Source organism: Phodopus roborovskii, unplaced genomic scaffold (genome assembly GCF_943737965.1).
Source record: "Phodopus roborovskii unplaced genomic scaffold, PHOROB, whole genome shotgun sequence".
NCBI classification, from domain to species: domain Eukaryota; kingdom Metazoa; phylum Chordata; class Mammalia; order Rodentia; family Cricetidae; genus Phodopus; species Phodopus roborovskii.
The window spans coordinates 4,649,103-4,671,158 of NW_026126625.1; the positions used below are offsets into that span (position 1 = coordinate 4,649,103).

The 22,056-nt window shown below is 49.8% G+C and overlaps 2 protein-coding genes across 2 annotated transcripts in view; both read left to right on the forward strand.

The window, feature by feature from the left end:
• Aen (apoptosis enhancing nuclease) overlaps positions 1-22,056 on the forward strand; it is a 467,932-nt gene that overhangs the window by 9,773 nt on the left and 436,103 nt on the right. The window lies entirely within an intron of this gene.
• Isg20 (interferon stimulated exonuclease gene 20) lies at positions 1,750-12,854 on the forward strand. Its single transcript, XM_051206598.1, has 4 exons — positions 1,750-1,946; positions 2,217-2,469; positions 8,366-8,566; positions 12,546-12,854. The coding sequence occupies exons 2-4, from the start codon at positions 2,242-2,244 to the stop codon at positions 12,666-12,668; spliced, it is 552 nt and encodes a 183-aa protein (XP_051062555.1). The 5' UTR covers positions 1,750-1,946; positions 2,217-2,241; the 3' UTR covers positions 12,669-12,854.

Consider the following 22,056-nt stretch of genomic DNA (forward strand, 5'->3'; position numbering starts at 1 on the left):
TAAAGGGTCTCAGCATTAGGAAGGTTGAGAGCCACTAGAGTCCAGTCACTGGTCCTGGCTTGAGGAGATGGTTGACATTGTCTAGAGGAGGCATGTGAGACCTGTGGGCCTGGGAAGAGTCACCACCATCAGGAAAAGCCCCAGAGCTCAGGTTTAAACTAGAAGGGGCCACAGTTGAGAGGGTACAAAAAAGACTGGATGGGGCAACGGGGCAGATGAGAGAACATCCCACGGGAGATTTGTTTTATTAAGACAGGGTTTCAAAGACCAAGCTGGTCTCGAACTTGTTCTGTAACTAAGGATGACTTTGAATTCTTGATCTTCCTACCCCGATCTGCCAAGTGTTGGGATTCCATGCTATACCATTCCACCTGGCTAATGCTGAACATGGAACTCAGGGCTTGTTGCATGCTAAGCAAACACTCTATCATGCTGAACTACACTCCCAACCCTAACATTCAATTTTTGAAGCCTGTTAAAGTCAGACATCTGGTTTGGCAAAGAAACCACAGATCTGGGCAAGTTCCTTTCCAAACCACAAATCTTTATGACGTCACAGCAGGCTGAGGACTGTTATTTTATATAGACCTGGGCAGGGAGGCAGGCCTGGCTCTCCCCCTTGTTGGACTTTCTCCCTTACACAGTGCTGAGTGCTCTTTTTAGAAATCCCACTCTGGTTCTAATCCAGGTGTACCTCGTTTGTTTATCCAAAGAATACTGAACATTCCCTGCATGATAGGTGCAAGCAAAGAGCACAGTAAAGAAACCACTGAAGTGATGTCTCTATGATTAAGGGGAGGGTTATTTATTGTAGCTACGAGAGAACAGTCAGAGGCATCCAGAAGCATCCAGAGCAGAGAAGACAAGAAGCAGAGTGGCCATGGCCAGGACCATCTCTTGGGCAGAGAAAATTGGAGAGAATATCGAGAGCATCGGGGTTGAGGGTTATTGCTGGTTTTAAAGGAGGAGAGTGAGCTGGGACAGCCTGGGAACTAGCATATGGAGGAGTCAGGAGGTGAGAAGGCTAGCATGGACTTTAAAATGCTGAAATGCATAACAGATACACATGAATAGGTACCAAAGGAGTCTGGATATGTAACCAAGGTCACGGGCTGTGATTCTGGCAGGCAGAAACCTGACAGGCTTCTGAGGGATCACACAGCAGTAATCCTATAGACTGCTTCAGCTGAGCCTAGGTTGTCACAGTTAGTGAACTTGCCCCCCCTTTTTTTTGGTGGGGATTCCTTGGGATTTCTCCCTTAGGACCTAATAATAGGTAGCACTCTAGAATTCTAAGTTCCAGCCGAGGAGACTATATCCTTTAGGAAGGAAGCCTGGCTTGAGGTTCTCTCAAGGTCTACCTACTGCTGTTTGTCAACCTATCCCAGGTAGAGACTCCCACAGAGGCATCAACTGTCCCCCCCATGGCCTCCTTTGCCTTCACTGGAGCAGAAGCCAGGGACCTGTCCCCTCCTGCCCTTCCCAGTTAATAGCCCCAGTGTCTCAAGAACGGCTTGCTCTGCCCTCAGAAGACCTCACAGAATATCACTCTGACAGCAGATCCCAGAAGTTGTGGGACATTCCCCAGGCTCCAATCCCAGAGATGTTTATTCTCTGGGTGGAGGGTGAAAAAGAAAGATGTTGCAATCCATCCACGTCAGACACATCATCTGAAAGGGAGGAGGGCAGAGCCAGAGGAGGGACGCCCCCCCCCAGGCAGCCAGTTACTCAGCCTGCCATCCCCCCCCCCACCTGACAGCCTCCAGGCAAAGGAGCAGCCCAGCATACACGGCCTGGCCCCCATTCCCAACTTCCTTTGATAACAAATCAGAAACTGAAACTAAAACAGGCTCAAGTTAGAGATGAGTCACTTTCCAAAGTGACTGCAGTAGCTGAGAAGTGACAACAGAGAGACAGAAGAGAACCCAGGGCGTTGAAGCAGACAGGTGAGCAGGAACCACACAGCAGTGCAGCCCGGGAGGCAGAGGGAGGGGGCTTCTTGTTGGTGGGGTAGCCAGACAGGACCAGCAGGCTCTGGGACCTAAGCGCAGAGAAGCCGAAGGGTGGCAAGAGGCCAGCTTCCCCTGTTGCCAGGTGGCATTGGAGACAAAGGGTAGAGCTGAGGGTGTAGTCTGGCAGGGTGGTGGCCCAGATGCCTCGAGGCTTGTTGGTTCTTGAATGACACCCCGGTTTCCGCCCCACCCCCCACCCTCCAGGACTTTCTGAGGGTCTCCAAGCAGCATGGCAGGCAGCCCAGAGGTGGTGGCCATGGACTGTGAGATGGTGGGGCTAGGGCCTCTAAGGATGAGTGGCCTTGCCCGCTGCAGTATCGTGAACCTCAATGGCACAGTCCTGTATGACAAGTACATCCAGCCTGAGGGGGAGATCACGGATTATAGAACCCGAGTCAGTGGGATCACGCCTCAGCACATGGTGAGGGCTATACCATTTGGTGAAGCCAGGCTAGAGGTAAGTAAAGGACCAAGAGTCACGGCAACTGGGTTGCAGGGACCCTGCCCTTCCTCCTCAGCTCCTTCCCTAGGGTCTGTGGCCTGTGACTCTACCATGAGAAATTCCTCGCCTTGTGGACAGAAGAACTGGGCCTTGCTATCACAGCCTCCAATGAGATAGTTTTCCCCCAACAGAGAACTTTAGGCTCCCATCTAGGACTGCTTCTGGAACATCTATCTGTTCCAGCTTTCAGGTCTAGTGATGGGGAAATTGAATTCCACCTGCCAGTCCTTCTCTTTTATACCATACTGCTCTGGTGAGCCTGGGAAATGAGACTCTGAGCCTGAGCTGGTTTTGGCTCAGAGGATGGAGACTCCTGGACCGAAGGAGCTTTTGTTACCGTAAGCCAAGTGCTCTGGGCCACAAGGTTGAGCCCTTTAGCATGTGGCCATATCTTCTAGATGTAACTTTCCGTTTCTTTGTATGACTGAAGGGAAAGCAAAACTCAAGTAGAAATTTCCCCGGGGCTTGTCACCTCTGGGCAGGTTCAGTAGCAGGAGCTTGGGGACATTCAAGACCACAGGAATTGTGGTTGGTTTCCACAGACATGCCCAGTGTGTACCAGGGCACTGGAGGCTGGACATCAAAATCTCAACAGTGCTACTATTTAGTAGGTAGTGGGGTGTGCTCTCTTTCTGTCTCTCTCCCCTCCTCTCTCTTCTTCCCCCTCCTCCTTTCCCTCTCCCTCTCTTCCATTTCTGCCTCCATCCTTCTTTACCTTCCACCATGCTCATTTACCCTTCCTGAATTCATTTCCAACCCAACCCAGTCCAAGTGATGCTCAGGAATTAACTGTCTCACTGGGAAGCAGACACTCTCAGTCCCAGTTCCCTGCTGCTCATAAACTGGCCCCAACCTAACACTCCATCTGTATCTACCAAGGATATGCTACTTAGAACTTGGAAGGTACCCTGGGAATGTCTGTGGGATAAAAGCAGAACCTGACCCCTGCCCCATCCAAGACCTTTAGGAGGCTGCCTACATACTAGGTGCCCAAGCACCAAGCTGTCATTGGCTTTCAGGAACATGGGATCAACCAAGATCCCTGAAGCAGCTGGGCCATGATCTGTGTGGTTTTGGGATTGACCTGACTGGAGTACTGAGGCATGATGAGGCATTAAGAAGACACACACACAGAAAATGTGGGATGGGGTGGACCCTGGACTCTGATGGAGTTGTACCATCAGCTCAGAAACCAAGGAGGCAGGTTAGCTAGTCTTGGTAGATGTCTCTGTAGGGGATCCGTCAGTCTCAGGCTATAGTCATCTAGTAGAGAATGCCATGGTTGATCATTTCTGTACATTTCTGTGCTTTTTAGCTAAAGGTAAACCATGATCAACATCTGTTGGACCGAGGGAGGCCTTGCCATTCTCCCAAGCCAGACCTGGGGAAAGTCTTTCTGTCTGCATGAGTCTGAAGCATTTTTATCCTTAATATGTACGTCCTTGTGTCATGAACACTGTAGGGGCGGGCACAGTGACACCACCAAACTGAACTGCTCTGTGGGTGAAAAATAAAATTTATTCAAACTGCCGTGGCTATCTCTGTGTTGCAGGCAAAAAGAAATTTAGGGTGGCTTTGGGATGTACCACAGGGACCTGTTGATAGATGGGTGTGGTTTGAAGATCAGCATTGACTTTGTATGTAATTACAGGTATCTGTCATGTCAAATAGAGAGCTGTAGGTCCCCTTTGCCAGAGGCAAGGGGGGGCAGTTAATGGAAGTGGCTCCTTTTAGCAGACAGAAACCCTTTTCACAGGTTCCTGAAGAATGCTCTGTGGGAGTGCCAGCCTATCCACCTACCATCCTTTTGTTTACCCTCTGACTAGAACCCCTAATGCCATCTTGGATTCTTGGACCTTGTCAGTGGGCCTGCCCTTTTGTGGGGGGGATTTGAGTGTTCCTTGTGGACCTGACAGATACACATTCACATAGCTGGGTCTCACTTGTTAGCCATGGTATTTTGTTATTTGTTTTTGTGGAGCAGGGATCGAACCAGGTCCTTGAACATGCTAGGAAAGCATTATACCAACTGAGCTACACCCACCCCCCCAGCTTGCTATTTATTTTTATTTATTTATTTATTTATTTATTTATTTATTTATTTATTTATTTTTGAGGCAGGGTTTCTCTGTGTAATAGTCCTAGCTGTCCTGGAACTTGCTTTGTAGATAAGGCTGGCCTTGAACTCACAGAGATCTACCTGCCTCTGCCTCCCAAGTGCTGGGATTAAAGTGTGAGCCGCCACCACCACCACCACCAGCCACTGGCTTTGTTTACACTTCTTAAAATACAGTCTCAGGCTGACCTTGAACTCAATCTAACCAGGCGAGCTTTGAACATTTGGTCCTGCCTCTGCTTCCTGAGTATCTGAGGTTACATGCATGCACTTCCAAGCCCATTCTCCACAATATTTTTTTTTTTTTGTGTGTGTGTGTAGTCTGTGCTTGTTTGTGTGTGCACATGGGGGTACAGGTGTGTATGTGTATGGAGACCATGGTTAATCATTGTAAGGTGTCTGTCGATTTCTTTCTACCTTATTTTTGAGACTGGTCAGCCAATGGATTCCAGGGGTCCATTTGTCTCCTCCACCTGGCCCCTACCTAGCACCTGGTGCCTATGGGTCCGGTGTTTAAGTGGGTGCTGGGGATCTGAACTCAGGCCCTCATGCTTGTGTACGGGGCCCTTTACTGACTGAGCTGTTTTCCCAGTCCCATCTATGTTTTGATTCTAAAAACAGGTAATACTCATGGGCCCCAAAATGTACTCAAGACTCCCAGATGACAGAGGCTGCTAGCCCATTCTCAGACCACAGGCAGTGGCACCTACCGGGGCATCTAGGGCTTGTCAGAACTGAGTTCTGAGAAGGCTTTCTGTTCAAAGCTCTTCAACCCCAGGTTTCTAGCAGGGACAGTGAGTAGGTCCAACTGACAGCATGCAGTAAGCCAGCCTGTGGTAGCTAGGAGTGCTGTGGGATATCCTGGGACCCCTGGCTCTGTCCAGGAATACTCTCACTATCGGCCACTGAGACCAGCTCCATTCTTTTTGTAAGACAGGGCTTCATGCAGCCTAGGATAGCCTCAAGCTCACTATGTAGGTCAGGAAAGACCTGAACTTCCTGGGCTTACAGATGGCGCCCTCTTCTTGCTTTTTTCTGTATTATTAGTTTGTAATGTGATGCTACTGCATTTACAGTGTAAAGCAATTGTCCTGGATCTTCCCACATCACTAGATCTGCCAACCATCTGGAACACTGGTTCTGAATGAGATGGGATTTTGCACATACACACCAGTCCCCTGCCAGAGAAATTTCTGGTTGTCACTATGGCAGGAGCAGGCATGCTGTTCAATAGCCCCCTCTCCCATCCTGTTACACAGCAAAGACACAGTAGGTGGGCCTTGGCCTCAAATGCCTAGAGAACTCCCAAAAGTCAGAAACAAGGAGCCGGAGAAGGGCAGTGATTAGCTGAAAGACACAAGCAGGTGTCAGGGTCAGGGCTCCTTCCTGGCAGCTTCGAGTCATTCTACTTCTGGGAGTCTAAGAGAGGTTACTTGTAGTTGATCTCTTGCCTTACTACACAGGCACAAGCAGGTAGTTTGCGGTCAGGGAGTGGTATCAGCTTGAACCTGCCCCACGGCTTTGCCGGGGCCATGGTGTGCTGCTGGGGCTCTGCCACCTGGCAGGTCCCTGCAGAACTCAGCCAGGTGGGAGAGGCAACTTCACTCTTCTGCTAATCCAGGATAGCAGTGTGAGCCAGGGGCAGTGACCCGTGAGCCTGGCAAGAGACAAGAGGAAAGAGGGAAGACTGGAGCCATTCCTGATGATGACAGGAAGGCACTTGGTCCCCTGGGAGGACAGGAGTTCTCTCCAGTTCCCTACTTACAGGCACCTCTGCTGGTAGCCAGCAGCGAAGGGCCCAATACAGGAAGCAGTGGAAGACAGACAAATCAGCAGGTCTCCAGAGCCACCACAGTCCAGGCAGACTTACCAAACTGATCAGAAGCGGAGCCAGGGAGAGGGAGAGGGTTGCCAAGGGCAACTCCAGGCACTTTGATCTTGCCCCTCTACAGTGGGTCCCAGTGCTGTGAATCAGATTCATCTGGGAAATGCTAGGACATAGGACCAAGGAGCAGCACCTGGTCTCCTGACTTAAGACACAGGTGTTCTTCTGCATGTGGGCACAGCACCAGTTAGCCAGAAAACGGGGCAAGCCCCTGCCTCAAGCTCCTTGGCTGAGTGACACCACAAGCTCAGAGATGCCCTTTGATGTTCCCAGGAGAAGCAGGTGGTGGAGCAGTGTTAGCCAGGCAGCCTGCTCTTTCCTATGATGCAGGTCAAGGTGCTGGCTGTATACAGAGAAAGCTGGAGGCAGGCAGAGCTGCCTTGAAGTCCCAGCCAGATGCCTCTTTCCAGCCAAGTTAAAGAATGTGGATGTGCTGTGTGCCAGGGTGTAGGAGAGAGGCCAAGGGGAGGCTTAGATTCATGTAGGACAAGAGGCTCAGCACTCTAAGGGCTTCCCACCCTTCCACTGGGCTGCTAGATGCCTGGATCAAGCTTGCTCATCCAGTTGTATACAAGCAGGTGCTCTGAAGCCAGGCTCTGCTGTGTGGGGATCCCAGTATTCTGATGATGCTTAGCAAACCACTCCCAAGATGGCCCAAACACTGGTAGCATTTGTTCTGCTTGTGTGTCTGCGGTCTGACATGACTAGGTAGTAGGGCAGTGTGGCAGGGCCAGCAAGCAGGAGTTATGTGTAAGTTTACATGCCTGCTGTACTAGTGTGGTACCCTGTCTGGGAGACAACAGCTGGCTCCTGCCTGACTTATTCATCTGTGGATTAAGACATGTCAGGTAGAAAGCCAGGTGTTGGTGGTGCCCACCTTTAATCCCAGCACCCGGAAGGCAGAGGCAGGAGGATCTCTGTGAGTTTGAGGCCAGCCTGGCCTACAGAGCTAGTTCCAGGACAGGCTCCAAAGCAATACAGAGAAACCCTGTCTCGAATATATATATATATATATATATATATATATATATATATATATATATGTACACACACACACACACAGAGAGAGAGAGAGAGAGAGAGAGAGAGAATATGAATTTATTATCTTAGTGATCTTCATTTCAGAAATCCAACCTGGGCTCATGGTACTTCAGTTAAGGAATCTGCAAGGCTGGCTCCTCGGGCTCCATTTCTTGCTTCTGGAGGCTGCTTGAACACCTTGTCCTTGGTCCTTCCTTTCTCCCTACTCAAAACTACCAACAGCCCACAAATTCCCCTCATAAAAAAATCCCTAGCCTCCAAAAATAAGGGTCCTTGATAATGGGGATCGATTCTGGAACTCTCTTTCTCTCTGTCCAGTGTTAGGGGTTGGCTCTAATAACTTTCCCACTGAGCCACAATCCTAACCAAAAACTTCCCTATTTTAAGATCATTTTTTGGCTAACAGATTAAGTTCCACATGCACTTAAGTGCCCCCTCTCCAGGTATGTGTTCACACATTCCCCTCAGAGCGTGCAGACACCTTAGGGAGGTCATTCCTTGCCTTGCCACAGAGAATGGCTGAGATTAAAGGACATAGTCTATGTGCTGTGTCCATGCACGCCCTTCCTGCCCCTGAGCCACAGGAGCAGCCCCTGCTAGATAGCACTCCTCACACACAGACTTAGCGGCCTTGAGAAGGACTCTGGACCTTGCTTCCCTCCAGTGAGGGGAGGTGATTGGCCCAAGGTCACGTAGAAACTCCAGGAGTGGCTACTTTCCACCTAGCTCCATGACTATGGGGAAGGGGGGGCGCCCCACCTGGAGCACTCAGGGTGGACATATGTGGGCTCACCCGTCTTCCTGGACAGATCCTGCAGCTTCTGAAAGGCAAGCTGGTGGTGGGCCATGACCTGAGGCATGACTTCAATGCACTGAAGGAGGACATGAGCAACTACACCATCTACGACACATCCACAGACTGGCTGCTGTGGCGTGAGGCCAAGGTGGACCATTACAAGCGTGTGTCCCTGCGAGTGCTGAGTGAGCGCCTGCTACACAAGAGCATCCAGGTGAGGAACCCCCTCTTCCATTACCCTCTGTCTCTCTCCTCCCTCCATCCCCTAAAATGAGGAGTAACCTGCTCTTCCTCTTCCTCCTTCCTCTCTTCCTCCAAGCAAGGAGTCCCGCCCCCTTCCCCACTTTCTCTCTTAGTCTTCTCCTTCCTAAAAGCGAGGATCCTCCTCCTCCTCTTCCACTCCTCCTACTCCCCCCCCCCCCACAAGGCAGGTCAGTCCCACCCTGTTACAATAAAGCATGTGGGGGACCTTGGTGGATTCCATGTCGGGCGAGGAACAAACATGCCAGGAGGACAGAGCTTAAGTGAGAAGTTTTATTAGAAAGGGGTGGTGGTGGTGGCGAGGAAAGAAAAAAGAGGCAGAGACACAGAGACAGGACAGAGAAGGGGGTGGGGGACAGGAAAAGTCCTGTCTGCCCTGCAGAGGATTAGCGGGATGGAGGCGGGAGAAGAGAACTAACGTGGTGGACGTTTTCTTAAGAGCCAGGGTACATACACCTGCCTTGTGCAGGTGAGTGAGGGGCGGGGCCAGGTTTGCCTTGATTATAACACACCCACTTAAGCTGGCTCTAGCTGAGAGCCTCAAGCAGCCTGCTGGGTCTAGGCCTGATCTTCCAGGACTCTCCACCATTACTTCAGGAGCTCTAGTGCAGACCTGTGACCCTAAGATGCTTCCCTCCACTCCTGAGAGGCTGCATGCATGCTGTGTGTGTGTGATACGTCTCCGGCTTCAGGAGACCAGAGTCGAGGAAGGGAATGCACAAAGCCACTCTTGTGAGGTGATCCCAGGAGCACTAGTAGGAAAGGAGACGGGAAAGCTTGTCTTAAATCGTGTGCTCCATGAGCCTTGCCACTGCAGCCCCAGGGAAATGGTGGAAAGCCTATACCTCCGATGTGCCATAGTGGGCCTGAAAGCTGGGGTCCTGACACACCAGACCCTGTATAGCCGGTGCTGCTCCATTTTTTAAAAAGCGGTGTTCGAGAGAGAAAGATGCCATTTGACAGAGTTCAAGTGGAGGGTTTTTTGTTTTTGTTTTTAAATTAGGAAAAGGGATCCTAAAAAGGGGAAATGGGAGGGGGGAGACCAGCCTCTGGGAACAGGAGCAGTGGGAGAGAGGAAAGAGAGGTAGAGACAGACAGACAGACAGACAGACAGACAGACAGACAGACAGACAGACAGAGGGAAAGAAAGAGAGGAAGACAAGAGGTATTCAGGACCCCTTTAAGAGGGAACAGAGTGAATGTGCACAGATGGTGTTCTTAGTGGCTGCAGCAGAGGATGTATCCTGCCAGAACCCCAAAGACAGGCCAGTACAGATGTCTGAATACTAACACCCTCATCCAAGTGGGAAGAACTGTGGATAAGGGCACATCTTAATAGCCAAACACTACACAAGGGACCTCCTGCTCAACAGTTTTGTTTTGTTTTTTTGAGAGAAGGTTTCTCTGTGTAGTCCTGGCTGTCCTGGAACTCACTCTGTAGACCAGGCTAGCTTCAGACTCAGAGATCTGCTTGCCTCTGCCTCCTGAGTGATGAATTAATGCTGTGCACCACCACTGCTCACCTGGGTTTTTTTGTTTTGTTTTGTTTTAATTTTTCAGCATTGGGTATCTGACCCAGGGCCTTGGACATAAGATGCTGAGCAAGCACTCTACTGTACCCATTGTTCAGAAGTAAATTACATCTGAATTTTCAGTAAAGATGTGGTTGGGTAAAGAAATGAAATCCATGTTCAGATATTCAAATGTACCACCTCTTTAAAGAATAATAATAATAGTAAATCACGGTTTGAGCAGGGGAGGGAAGAGGAATTAATGGCGTTTTAAATATATTTTAATACATTTTTTTTATTAATTTTCTTTTACCCATCTAACCCAGGCAGTAGTGGAACATGTTTTTTAATCCCAGCACACAGGAGGCAGAGGCAGGCTGATCTCTGTGAATTCAAGGGTGGTCTGTCTGTTCTACAGAGAGTTCCAGAGCAGCCAGGACTGTTACACAGAATGCTTTCCTAGCATGCACGAAGCCTATGTTTAGTCCCCAGCACCATGTGAAGCAAGCATGGCACATGCAGGCAATTCTAGCATTTGGAAGGTAGAACAGGAAAGTCAGAAGTGAGGTCATCCTCAGGTACATAGTAAGTTAGAGGCTAACTGGAATATAGATCAGGGGAAGGCAGTGTCCTGGGGATGGGGAGAGCTTCCCAGGCAAGGAGAGCAAATTCCAGCATGGTTTGCAGGGCCAGAGTCACAGAAATCCAGAAAGAGAGGAGACATGAGCCAAGGTCTGTAGTGTGTGGATGACTTGGCTGGGTGAGTGGCTAATGGTATGGAACCCCATCCCACACCTCTGGGAATTGTTTTGGAAGCAGGAATGAGCCTGAATCTGGCTGACCTCTGCTAGTTTCCTGACCCATGATAATGGTCCTGGGTTTTCTTGTACCTGGGGGTACGCTGTGATCTGGTGTGCCTGATGAGTTAGGAACCTAAGAAGGATATCTGCACAGCTGTCCTTTGCTACCCTCTGTGGCTCTCAGCTCAGGCCTTGTACTGGGGGCCTTGAGCCTGGGCTACAGGATCCTTAGGCTCTTTTCCTCAACTGTGGTTATTCCAGGGTCTCTGTTCACCCTCCTCATCAGCTCCCTCCTGCACTGATGTCCTCCTGCACTGATGTCTCAGGAGCTGACCCAGGATTGTCATAGTCAGAGGTGCTGATCGCTCCCCTCAAGGGCATGAGCCCCACACGGAAGGAAAGTCTTTGGCGTACTTAGCCCTTTGGCATGCTGGGAACTGATAATATTTTTATTCCTTGCAAGGCAGGGGTGTGCAGGTCATTTTACAGAAGAGGAAAGAGGCGCAAGAAAAAAGACTTTCCTTAGGCCGTAATGTCCTAGGAGAGAACTAGAGCAGTGACCAAGACTGACCAGCAGAGGGCGCTCCAGCCACCTGCTGCTTCCTCTTCAGAGAGTAAAGCTGTAGAGTTCGGAGACCTGGCCTCAGATTCCTCACTTGTGGGGTGTGTGTGTGTGTGTGTGTGTGTGTGTGTGTGTGTGTGTGTGTGTGTGTGTGTGTGTGTGTGTGTGTGAGAGAGAGAGAGAGAGAGAGAGACAGAGAGAGAGAGATACAGAGACAGAGAGATAGCGTAAGTCTTCAGAGGCATGGAGGACAGTAGCACTTGGGATGTAAGAGACACCACGGCTACCTGCTTATTAATAACACAGAATGGGATTCTGCATCCTGAGCTGGGCCTCCCCATAGGTGTCTGTAACGCCCAGTCTAGAGAGTAGAAAGCAGGCCACCCTAGCAGACCTGAGCTCCCCCTGCCATCCAGTTGCAGATAAGACTTTAGGCCAGGCGGAGGTGAAAGGTACTGCAGGGAGTTGGCGGCTCTTGGATGTAAGACCCCATTCCACAGTGTTTGTCATGTGAGCTCAGTTTCACCTCCAGTGAAACCGGGGATAATTATATCTAGCTCCTGGAGTTGAGGGAGATTCCATAGGCCAAGTGATTAGCCCAGAGGTAGCAGGTGGCAGTCATTTCTTCCTGGACAGAAAGTCTAGAACCCAGTTCTACCCCATGCTCTAGCCCCTCTTCAAAGAGCTCCTGGTGTACTGGCTCACCCTTCTCATGTTTCCCAAGCACTGGCAGTCTCTTGGGGGACGAGAGATGCAGAGTGTCAGGCACTGACATCCTTCCATCCTACTCTTTTATGGAGGAAATGATGGAGTTTGCCTGTACACTTGCTGATGCTCTTTCCCTCTGAGCAGCCTTGCTTTCCTGCCCTTCCCCACTTAGGTGCTGCCCTATCTAGCTTCAGCCCTCTGCCCGTGCCCTTTCAAACCTGAGTCAGGGACACTATCACCTACTGACCCACTCCAGTCCTGGGGAGGACACATGCACCCCCTTATTTCTCTCTCTCTCTCTCTCTCTCTCTCTCTCTCTCTCTCTCTCTCTCTCTCTCTCTCTCTCTGCAGAACAACTGGCGGGGCCACAGCTCTGTGGAAGACGCCAGGGCCACAATGGAGCTCTACAAAATCTCTCAGAGACTCAGAGCCAGAGCGCAGCAAGGCCCGTCCCGCCTGGGGGCGGCATACTGAAGGTCATTCTTGTCCAGGGATCAGAGGCTTCCATTCCTCAAGGACAATAGTATTCCACAGATGAGACCCATTTCTAGCAGCAACGAAAGCAAAGGCAGAACACTCCTCCGTGATAACATTTCTCTTGCTTTTTAAAAACAAACAAACTTTAGTAATAAATGACTTTGTATTTTGTCTAATCAATCACTGCAACTTGTCTTTTGTCTTCCTTGGTGACAGAGTGAGGATGCCCAGGAAGATGCCCTCTCTCCCCCTCTCCCCTCCCCCTCCCTTTTCCCCTTTTCTCTTTCCCTGTAACCCCACTTCCCCAGGTCTATTTAGGACATTGCAAAGAGAGCATTGGTCATCAGTGAGAGGAAAACTTGCTTTTTATTCTTCTTGAGTCCAGGCCCACCTTGCACTCATGACTGTCCCGGCTCAGCCTCCTGAGTGCTGGCGTTATAGGTGTGTGGTACCACAGCCAGCTTAGATACTGGAGACCTTTACTGCTGTTTGCTTTATTATACCTCTGGAGATTGACCCTAGGGTCTTATGTATGCTAGCAAGTGCTCTACCATTGCGCCATAACCCCCAACCCTCTCTCTCCCTCATTCACCCCCAACCTTTTGCCTTTGATTACCCTTATTTATTTATTTTTTAAAGATTTATTTTTATTTTATACATATGAGTATGCTTGCCTGCATATATGTATGGGCTCCATGTGCTGGCCGGTGCCCATGGAGTTCAGTACAGGACATTGGATCCTCTGGTACTAGAGTTACAGATGGTTGTTAGCCGTGTTGGTGTTGAGAATCGAAGTCTGGTCCCATGTAAGAACAGAAATATTCTTAACCGATTAGCCATCTCTTCAGTCTCTTCAGTATCCATTCTTTTTTTCTCAAAAGATTATGTAGAAAGTATTGATAGTATGGAAAAATGTTCATATTGATAGTATATGAAAAAATTTTCAATATCATTATACACAGTAAGATAGCCCTTTAGTTTAGACTTTTTTTTTTTTTTTACATTCCAATCCCAGTTCCCACTCCCTCCTTTCCTCCCACTCCCTCCACTCCCCCCTCCTCCCATCTGCTCCATGGAGAGGGTAAGGCCTCCCCTAGGAAGCCTACTAAGTCTGTCCCATCATCTAGTTGAGGCAGGACCAAGGCTCCTCCCCACCCCCACACCCTGTATCTAGGCTGGGCAAAGTATCTCTCCATACAGAATGGGCTCCGATGTCAGTTTGTGCATTAGGGTTAGATCTTGCACCCCCTGCCAGTCACCTCATATACTGTCCCAGCCACACCATTGTCACCTATATTAAGGGAGTCTAGTTGGGTCTTATGCAGGTCCCTCATTTGTCAGACTTGAGTCGGTGATCTCTCACTAGCTCCAATCAGCTGTTCCACTTTTAATTTTTTAAATTTTAAACTTTATTATAAAAAATAATCACATGCCAAAATTAATCAGATCTCAAGACTATATACAACTCAATGACCATCTGTACTGCTAGAGCAACTATTTGGAATGAATTAGATTTTATACCTTCACAATATGTTTTTATGCACTGTCCACCACCAAAACCAAAATATTCATGGCAGAGTTGGGACTGGAAAAACACTTAGTTTTTATCTTTTCCTTCATGGCATTCTATCGGATCTCCCCTTCTCTTCCTTTCTGGCTCGTTCCCCCCCTCCTTTCTTTTTCCCTTTTCCCTCCCTCCCTCATGCATGGAGGTCAGAGTACAACCCTTGGGAGTTGGTTCTCTCCTTTTATCACCTGGCCCAAGGATGAAGCTCAGGTCATGAAGCTTAGTGACAAGTGCCTTTACCCATCTTGCCCCACCCTGTCTCCATTCTTCCCTTCTTCCCTCCCTTTTCAGTACTGAGGAATGAACCCAGGGCCTTGTACGTGCTAGTAAGTATTAAATCACAAGGCCACACCCCACTACCCCCAGATCTGTTCAGCACATTGTGAAGAGAGCAATGTGCTTTAGAAAGGGTCCTCACTAAGTTGCCCAGTCTGGCCTTGAACCTGCAATCCCCATGCCTCATTCTAGCTACTAGTGGGATTATAAGCCTATGCTGCCAACCTTTCTTGGTATCTTGAATCCTGAGTATCCAAGGAAACCTGTAAGGAGTAAGGTTTTTCCACCCGCCGCCTGGTCTGGTCCCACTGCCGCGCCAGCCCCAATTAACACACAGAGACTCTGTATATGATATAATTCTATTGGCCAGGTACTAGTTTCTTATCGGCTAGCTCCATCTTAATTATTAACCCATTTCTATGTATATCCACATGGTCTTACCAGCGAGAGGCGGCTGGCAGTTCTACCTTCTCCAGACTCTCCATCTTGACCCTCCTTACTACTTCCTCTTTCCTCCTTGTCTCCTAGTCTCTCCTATTATCCTTTCCTATTGGCCAACAGTGCTTTATTCATTAACCAGTATGAGAAACATATATACATAATGGCATCTCCCATCAGAAACCACTTTGGAATCTCAAAAAAATCAATGACACCTCAACCATACTACAAGAGTCAGGCTCTAGTTTGGTGAATCTGCCATGGGACACCAGCAGAGATGAAAATGGCAATCTGCACTTGATTCTAGTGGGCAGAGACCTTCCTGTCACACATTCAACTTGATTCCAAGGCAACTGGACCCTCCTGGGGCTGGAGGACTACCTGCTTTGAGAAGTGCTGCTTGAGTGACAGCCTCTGTTGACAGCTGGCCCAGGGAAGGGAGGGATTTTGTAATCCCTCTTCTCACAAGACTGCTCATGCAGAGAGAGGTCTGAGGTCCTACAAGGCCTAGGTAGCCCTGCTTCACAGATGAGAGGCCCATGGTAAGAGGGCTGAGGATGTGACTAATTTAAGAGCAACCACAAAGCCCCAGGTTTGATTCCCAACACCATGGAAACTAGGCATGGTGCTGTACACCTGGAATCTCAGCACTGGGGAGGCTGAGGCAGGAAGATCAGAAGTTCAAGGTCATCACCTGGCTACATAGAAAATGTGAGACTAGCTTAGCCCACTTGAGAGCCTGTCTCAATACAACACAAACCAAGATACAAAAGGTAAGTTGAGATCTGAGGGATTCGGGTCTGGTCCTATCTCACCACAAACCTGAGGTGATTTTATAGAAGCCTGTCATCTGTGCTACTGAACTCTGGGAACTTGGGAACTCCCTCTCAGGAGGAGAAAGTGCAGTTCTCATTCTCTGTGTGCTCACTCATGCCTCACACCCACCAGGCACCCCCCCCCCCCAGCCCAAGCGTTTGAGGTCTATTGTTTTATATGAACCTCCAAAAATCTTGGTTGTATTTACCCTAGCTGGCTGCCACTAGCCACTAGGTGGCGGTCATGGACCATCAGCCTATCAGGCTACCTTAAAGGCACAGGGGTGTGAGATGCTCAAGTGCTGGTCAGGGAAGGCTAGTCTTAGTCTTAGGAAGAGGCTGAGACATGGCTCAGGTACAAGGAGACTCCAGGCTCCCTAACTTGCAGTCCACCTTTCTTTCTTGGCTTTCAGTTCTTTTGAAAGGCAAGATAAACCTAGATTCTAAAAGGAACTCTAACTGAACTTCCAGCTTCAGGCTGGCATGCTTGGATAGCCTGGAACCTAGCTGTTATCTGGGGTTACAAAGTCTATGGGAAGAGCCTGCATCTTGCAAGGCACTGACTCCTTGTTCTCAGCTGTCCTGGAAGGGGACCCTTGAGACAAGACCGGGGAAAGAGAAGCATTCAAGGTTAGTATCTACTCTGAGGGTCCAGATGGAAATGCCCCAGGAGCAAGTCCAAGCATGGAGAACTGAGATGCTCACCTTGCTGCTCCCTGGCAGACTGTGGCTACAAAGGAAGACTGACCAATGGGTACAACGGCAGGGTTGCCTCTGGCCTATCAGGCTCTAGTCTGACAACTAAGCTGCCCACTGCCTCCCTGCTGGCACTGGCCTCCATTCACCTGGAGCTGTGTATCCTGGGCCTGGGGGCTCTGAAGACCTTAAATACGAGGAACCTAGGTTATGAACAACAGGGATGGACCCTTACAGCCCAACTCAGGACTTAGTGACTTGTCTCATTCTTCTGCTCCAAGTCCTTGACTTTTTTAGATTGTGTCTCATGTTTCTTTAGTGGTTTTACTCTGATTCCTGACCAGCCCTGCATCCTATACCCTCCACCAAATCCAACCTCTCTACCCTTCTCAGACCTCATGCATAGTAGGGTCTTTAATCAGTGGGGGAAAGTTGGGCTTGTTGGACCCAGCCCAGCCAGGAAGAAAATGAAGTGTCATCTATCTATCTATCTATCTATCTATCTATCTATCTATCTATCTATGGCTGCTGGAGGGCTATTTGGCACTGAAGGTGAGTCATCCCTTTGCCACCTAACCGTGAAGCACAGAGGAAAATTTGGGTAAGTACTGGAAATAACCGTCTAGAAATGGCCCAGCCTGGTTGAGTACACACCTGAGTCACCTCTGACTCAGACCCAGATTGTAGGTCGCCTGCCTCTGGATAACCCCTGGTTCTTCACTCCTCCAGCCCAGCAGCTGAGTGAGAAAAGCCCACCCCTTCCTCAGTCCATAAGAGAGTACAGCATCCTCCTGGGCTCCTGCCCTGAAAAGCATCATAACCCAGCACCCCGACGCCATCCCATCTTCTTGGAGGGTATCAGCCAACTCAGCCTGGTCCAGCCTCCAGGAGTGGGAGCCAGTGCTGCCCAGCTTCCTGCCCAGTGCTCTGTGTGCTGTGCCAGCTTCACGGCCAAGAGTCTTACTCACTCTCAGAACAATGTCTCCTCTATATGGAAAGAACATATGCTTTTCCTGCTGTGGGATGAGAAAGCTGAAGGAAAAGGCAGGGCGCTGGGCCAGCCCCAGCACTTTCCTTTCAAGCCACATGTGTTTCGTGGCAGAACCTGGAGGCTTCTGCTCCAGGGAGGCCCCGGGGACAAAGTCTAAACCCATGATTGTAGGCTGGAGGTCCCAGCCCTTCTGCTGTCCCATTTTCTGTATTTCAGACCAGACTCAGTTTCCCCTCGGGGGCCTGGAACATCTCTGCTTCTCTGACTCCTATCCATGTCTGGTAGAAGATCTGGGGTAGAAGGAGAGTCCTGGATGAGGGGCAGGCTTAAAAGAAGCATTCCTTCAATGGAGTTAGCACCTTCCCTGGAGGGGACGTGGAATGGCTGGGGTTGCACAGTATTGACTGGTGTGCCTCTGAAAGCCTGCAAGTCTGGCACGCGGTGCTGTTGGGAAAAGGGCAGAACTGTGCCAGGCAGTGCACAGTCTGGGTTTGGCTGGTTTGTTTCTTGGCTGGGTGACTCTGAGCAGAATCTGTCCCCTCTCTGGTTCCTGAGATGTAGCTAGAGAATGATGGTGCCATCCTTTGAGGGCTAGTGTGAGGATCAGAGTCAGCCCTGGACATGCCGAGCTCCATCAACATTCTCAAAGGGTGGCTCTGAGCAAACAAACGTGCCGCAGGGCTTGCTCTGAGTGTGAGACTGACTGCTGCAGGAAGGAACTGCGCTGGTGTGGCCTCAGCTGGTCCTCTGACACAGTGATGTCCTGTAGCACCTACTCCTTAGTCTCTAGTTAGAATGTATGTGTAGCCAGGTGTTGTTGGTGCACACCTTTAATCCCAGCACTCGGGAGGTAGAGGCAGGCAGATCTCTGGGAGTTTGAGGCCAGCCTGGTCTACAGAGCGAGTTCTAGGTCAGGCTCCAAAACAATGCAGAGAAACCCTGTCTTGAAAAAAACAATGACAACAAAAAATGCATATATAATTGCATTCCTGGTCTCTATCTGCTTTTCAGGAATCATGAAGTGAGCAGTACTGGTCCACCACACACTCCCCAGAATGATGCTCGGCCTCATCACAGGCTGTAAGTGACAGGGCCAAACAGTCAGGGACTGAGACCTCTGAAGTTGTTAGCCCAGATAAGGCTTTTCTCTTCGTATTCCCCAGAGCAGTGGGAAAGCAACTAAAACACTGCTCAGTGACCCAGCTGTGCTGCTGTTTTTGTTTAATGCAGGTGATTCACCTCATAAAGAATTAACAGGGACTCAGGACACTGGGCGGCTGGGTGTACAATGGGTGACAAGGTTCATCTTCTCTTACCACCAGCCCTCTGACACACCCACTGTTACCCAGCCAATGGGGCTTCAGGCCGCTCTGAGGAACATGAGCTAATTAGCAAAGAACAAAGCTATTTATAAGAGTGTTATTTAGTGCAAACAATCCTCTGCAGCAAGCAAGCAGCAGGGTCCACTGGGAAAGCATCTCACCTGCCGTCCTGGGAGGCAGACAGACTTCCTCCATGAGGCCCCTGGCTAGGTCAATGGGCACACTTGGCGGTTCGACAGCCCTGCATCTTTGCTTCCCCTGTTTGGGTTTCTTCAAGTTTATCTTCAATGGAACGCAACTGGTTTTCCTGGCAAGGTAAGGTCAAAGGGGCCACTCCCATGCCCACGGTGTGGGGTAACAATTTGGGATGACTCATGTGTTGGCAAGATCTGTTCAGGGTTCTGCCCCTGAAGCTAGTACTCAATGAGCTTCACTCGCCACAGGCTCTTGTCACCAGTGAGAGCCACAACCCACTGGTGACAGAGGCCAGGTAGTCAGGTACCAGCTTTATTTTTGTCTCAAAAATCAGGTCTATTACTAGGAGGTACAACCTGTTTGCTGCTGTTTTCCACAGGTTTATCTAAGACTGTGGGAGGCTGCTGGAGGCTTCCATCCCTCAGAGACAAAGCTCCTCCCAGTGCTAAGTGGAAGTGGCTTCCTAGGCTCCTCAAGTTTACGGAACTCCATGTTGGCCTGACACACAGACCTTCCCAGAGCTCTGGAGTCCAAGCCCCAATGCCTGGGCTCCCTTGTATCAGGGACCAGACAATGTCATATATGGTATCCTGCACCCATGCAAGCCAAGGTGACCCTGAGGCCTGACGTGGGGTTCAAGATGGACACAACCACATGGTGACAGCAGCTTAGGATCCGAGCTGCTCAGAAGGAGGACACAACTTGTGGCAGTAGTGTGTCTGACTGTATAGACAGATTGGGTCTCAGGGTAGAGTCAGGAACAGGGCACATAAAGGGGCTGTGCAGCCCAGAGGCACCCCATGCATGTCCCCCTGCTTGGGGATGATGGTGAAAATGTCACACACAAAGTCTCAAGGTACAGAAAGGACAGATTGATCACCCACTGGACAACCTAAAAAGGTACAGGCAGCCAGAGGCAGATGGGATGTCACGTCTAAGGTGCACAGGAAAGAGTGCAGAAGCCAACAGGAAGACTGTGGTGTTGCCATTGCAGAGTAGTCTCAGCCCTTTCCTCTCCTCAGTGGGAGCATATGCTTCAGGCCTTTCCTTTGGGATGGGGCAAAAAAGCCCTACCCTTCACAGAAAGAACCCCATAGCGGCTGGGTCCTCATATGTCAACAAAGACCATGAAACACCAGCCAAGACCCCGAGCTAGCAGCATGGTCACGTGGAAACCATAGGCGAGCAGCTAGTTCATGGGGCAGAAGTCCACACACCTGCACCCCAACAGTAACAGCAGCAGCAGCAACAACAGCAGTAACAACAACAGCAACAGCAACAACAGCAGCAGCAGCAGGAGCAGCAACAGGAACAGCAGCAACAGCAGCAGCAGCAACAGCAACAGCAGCAACAGCAGCAGCAACAGCAACAACAGCAGCAGCAGCAGCAACAGCAACAGCAGCAGCAACAGCAGCAGCAACAGCAACAGCAGCAACAGCAACAGCAGCAACAGCAGCAGCAGCAACAGCAGCAGCAGCAACAGCAGCAGCAGCAACAGCAGCAACAACAGCAACAGCAGCAGCAGCAACAACAGCAGCAACAGCAGCAACAGCAGCAGCAGCAGCAACAGCAGCAGCAGCAACAGCAGCAACAGCAACAACAGCAGCAGCAACAACAACAGCAGCAACAGCAGCAGCAACAGCAGCAGCAGCAGCAGCAGCAACAGCAGCAGCAGCAGCAGCAGCAGCAGCAACAGCAGCAGCAGCAACAGCAGCAGCAGGAGCAGCAACAGGAACAGCAGCAACAGCAGCAGCAGCAACAGCAACAGCAGCAACAGCAGCAGCAACAGCAGCAGCAGCAACAGCAGCAGCAACAGCAACAGCAACAACAGCAGCAGCAGCAACAGCAACAGCAGCAGCAACAGGAACAGCAGCAACAGCAGCAGCAGCAACAGCAGCAGCAGCAACAGCAGCAGCAGCAACAGCAGCAACAGCAGCAGCAGCAGCAACAGCAGCAGCAGCAACAGCAACAGCAGCAGTAGAAGCAGTAACAGCAGCAGCAACAGTAGAAGCTTGATTCAGCTGTGCTTCTGCCTCTGGGCTCAGTGAGGCCCACAGCAAAGGCCATTACAGTGAAGGAATCTCTGAAACAAACTTGTAGTGCATTGTTCCTCAATGTTAATGGCTGGTAAAGGATGCAAAACCCAGACAAACAGAAGAGGAGATTTGAAGAATGGATACAATAAGGTAGGAAACTCAAAGAGAAAAAGGGATAAAAATGAGAGTATAACTAATATACTCAGAAAATCAAGACTTTTGCACCCCCTAATAACACCATTTTAAAGAAATATAAACTTTAAATTATGAACCAAAAAAGGTTGAGAGACAGACAGATGACAGACACACCCACACACGCACGCGCGCACGCGCACACGCGCACAGACACACACACACACACACACACACACACACACTCAGAGAGAGAGAGAGGATCCAGCTAGGAATTCAATATCTGAGAGAAAGTGGAGACAACACAAAAATCAACTTTTGCCTCAAAGGGGTAAGCGATAGTTTATTCTAGAGCCAAATCTGAGTAACCATGGCCTTGGGAACACAGATGCCAGTCACCTCAAGCTCCGTGCTCTAATGCAATAGCAGTTTCTTGAAGTTTTTGTGGCAACAAAACTAAGAAAGTCATAAATCAAGGAACTTTTCAAACATCAGGTAGCAGGTTGCAGGGAAGTGAGGAAATCTCAGGTATAGGCATCACATTCTTAGCCCTTTGAATGGTGATAGTCGTCTGTTTGTACATGCCAAAGGGTTTACCTAATGGTCATGAAGATGTTAGGTTACACACAGAGGCGGGGAATAAATGCCTACTGAGGGAGCTAAAGATGGCCCAAGTTAAGATGCAATTAGGCTCTGGACCTTCAGCGTCAATGTCCCAATGTCTCTACAGGGGTTACGGCTAATCATGTATTTACATCTGTGTAACATGAGGTTCCTTCCAGGAACTTCCTCATTCATAGCAGAGAGGGAAAAAATTCCCAGAACTGAGGACAGTTCACCTAAGAGTAGACATAGGGCTTGAGAATTGCCCAGTAAGACAGCTAAAGAAAGGCTTACACTAAGTAACACCATTGTGG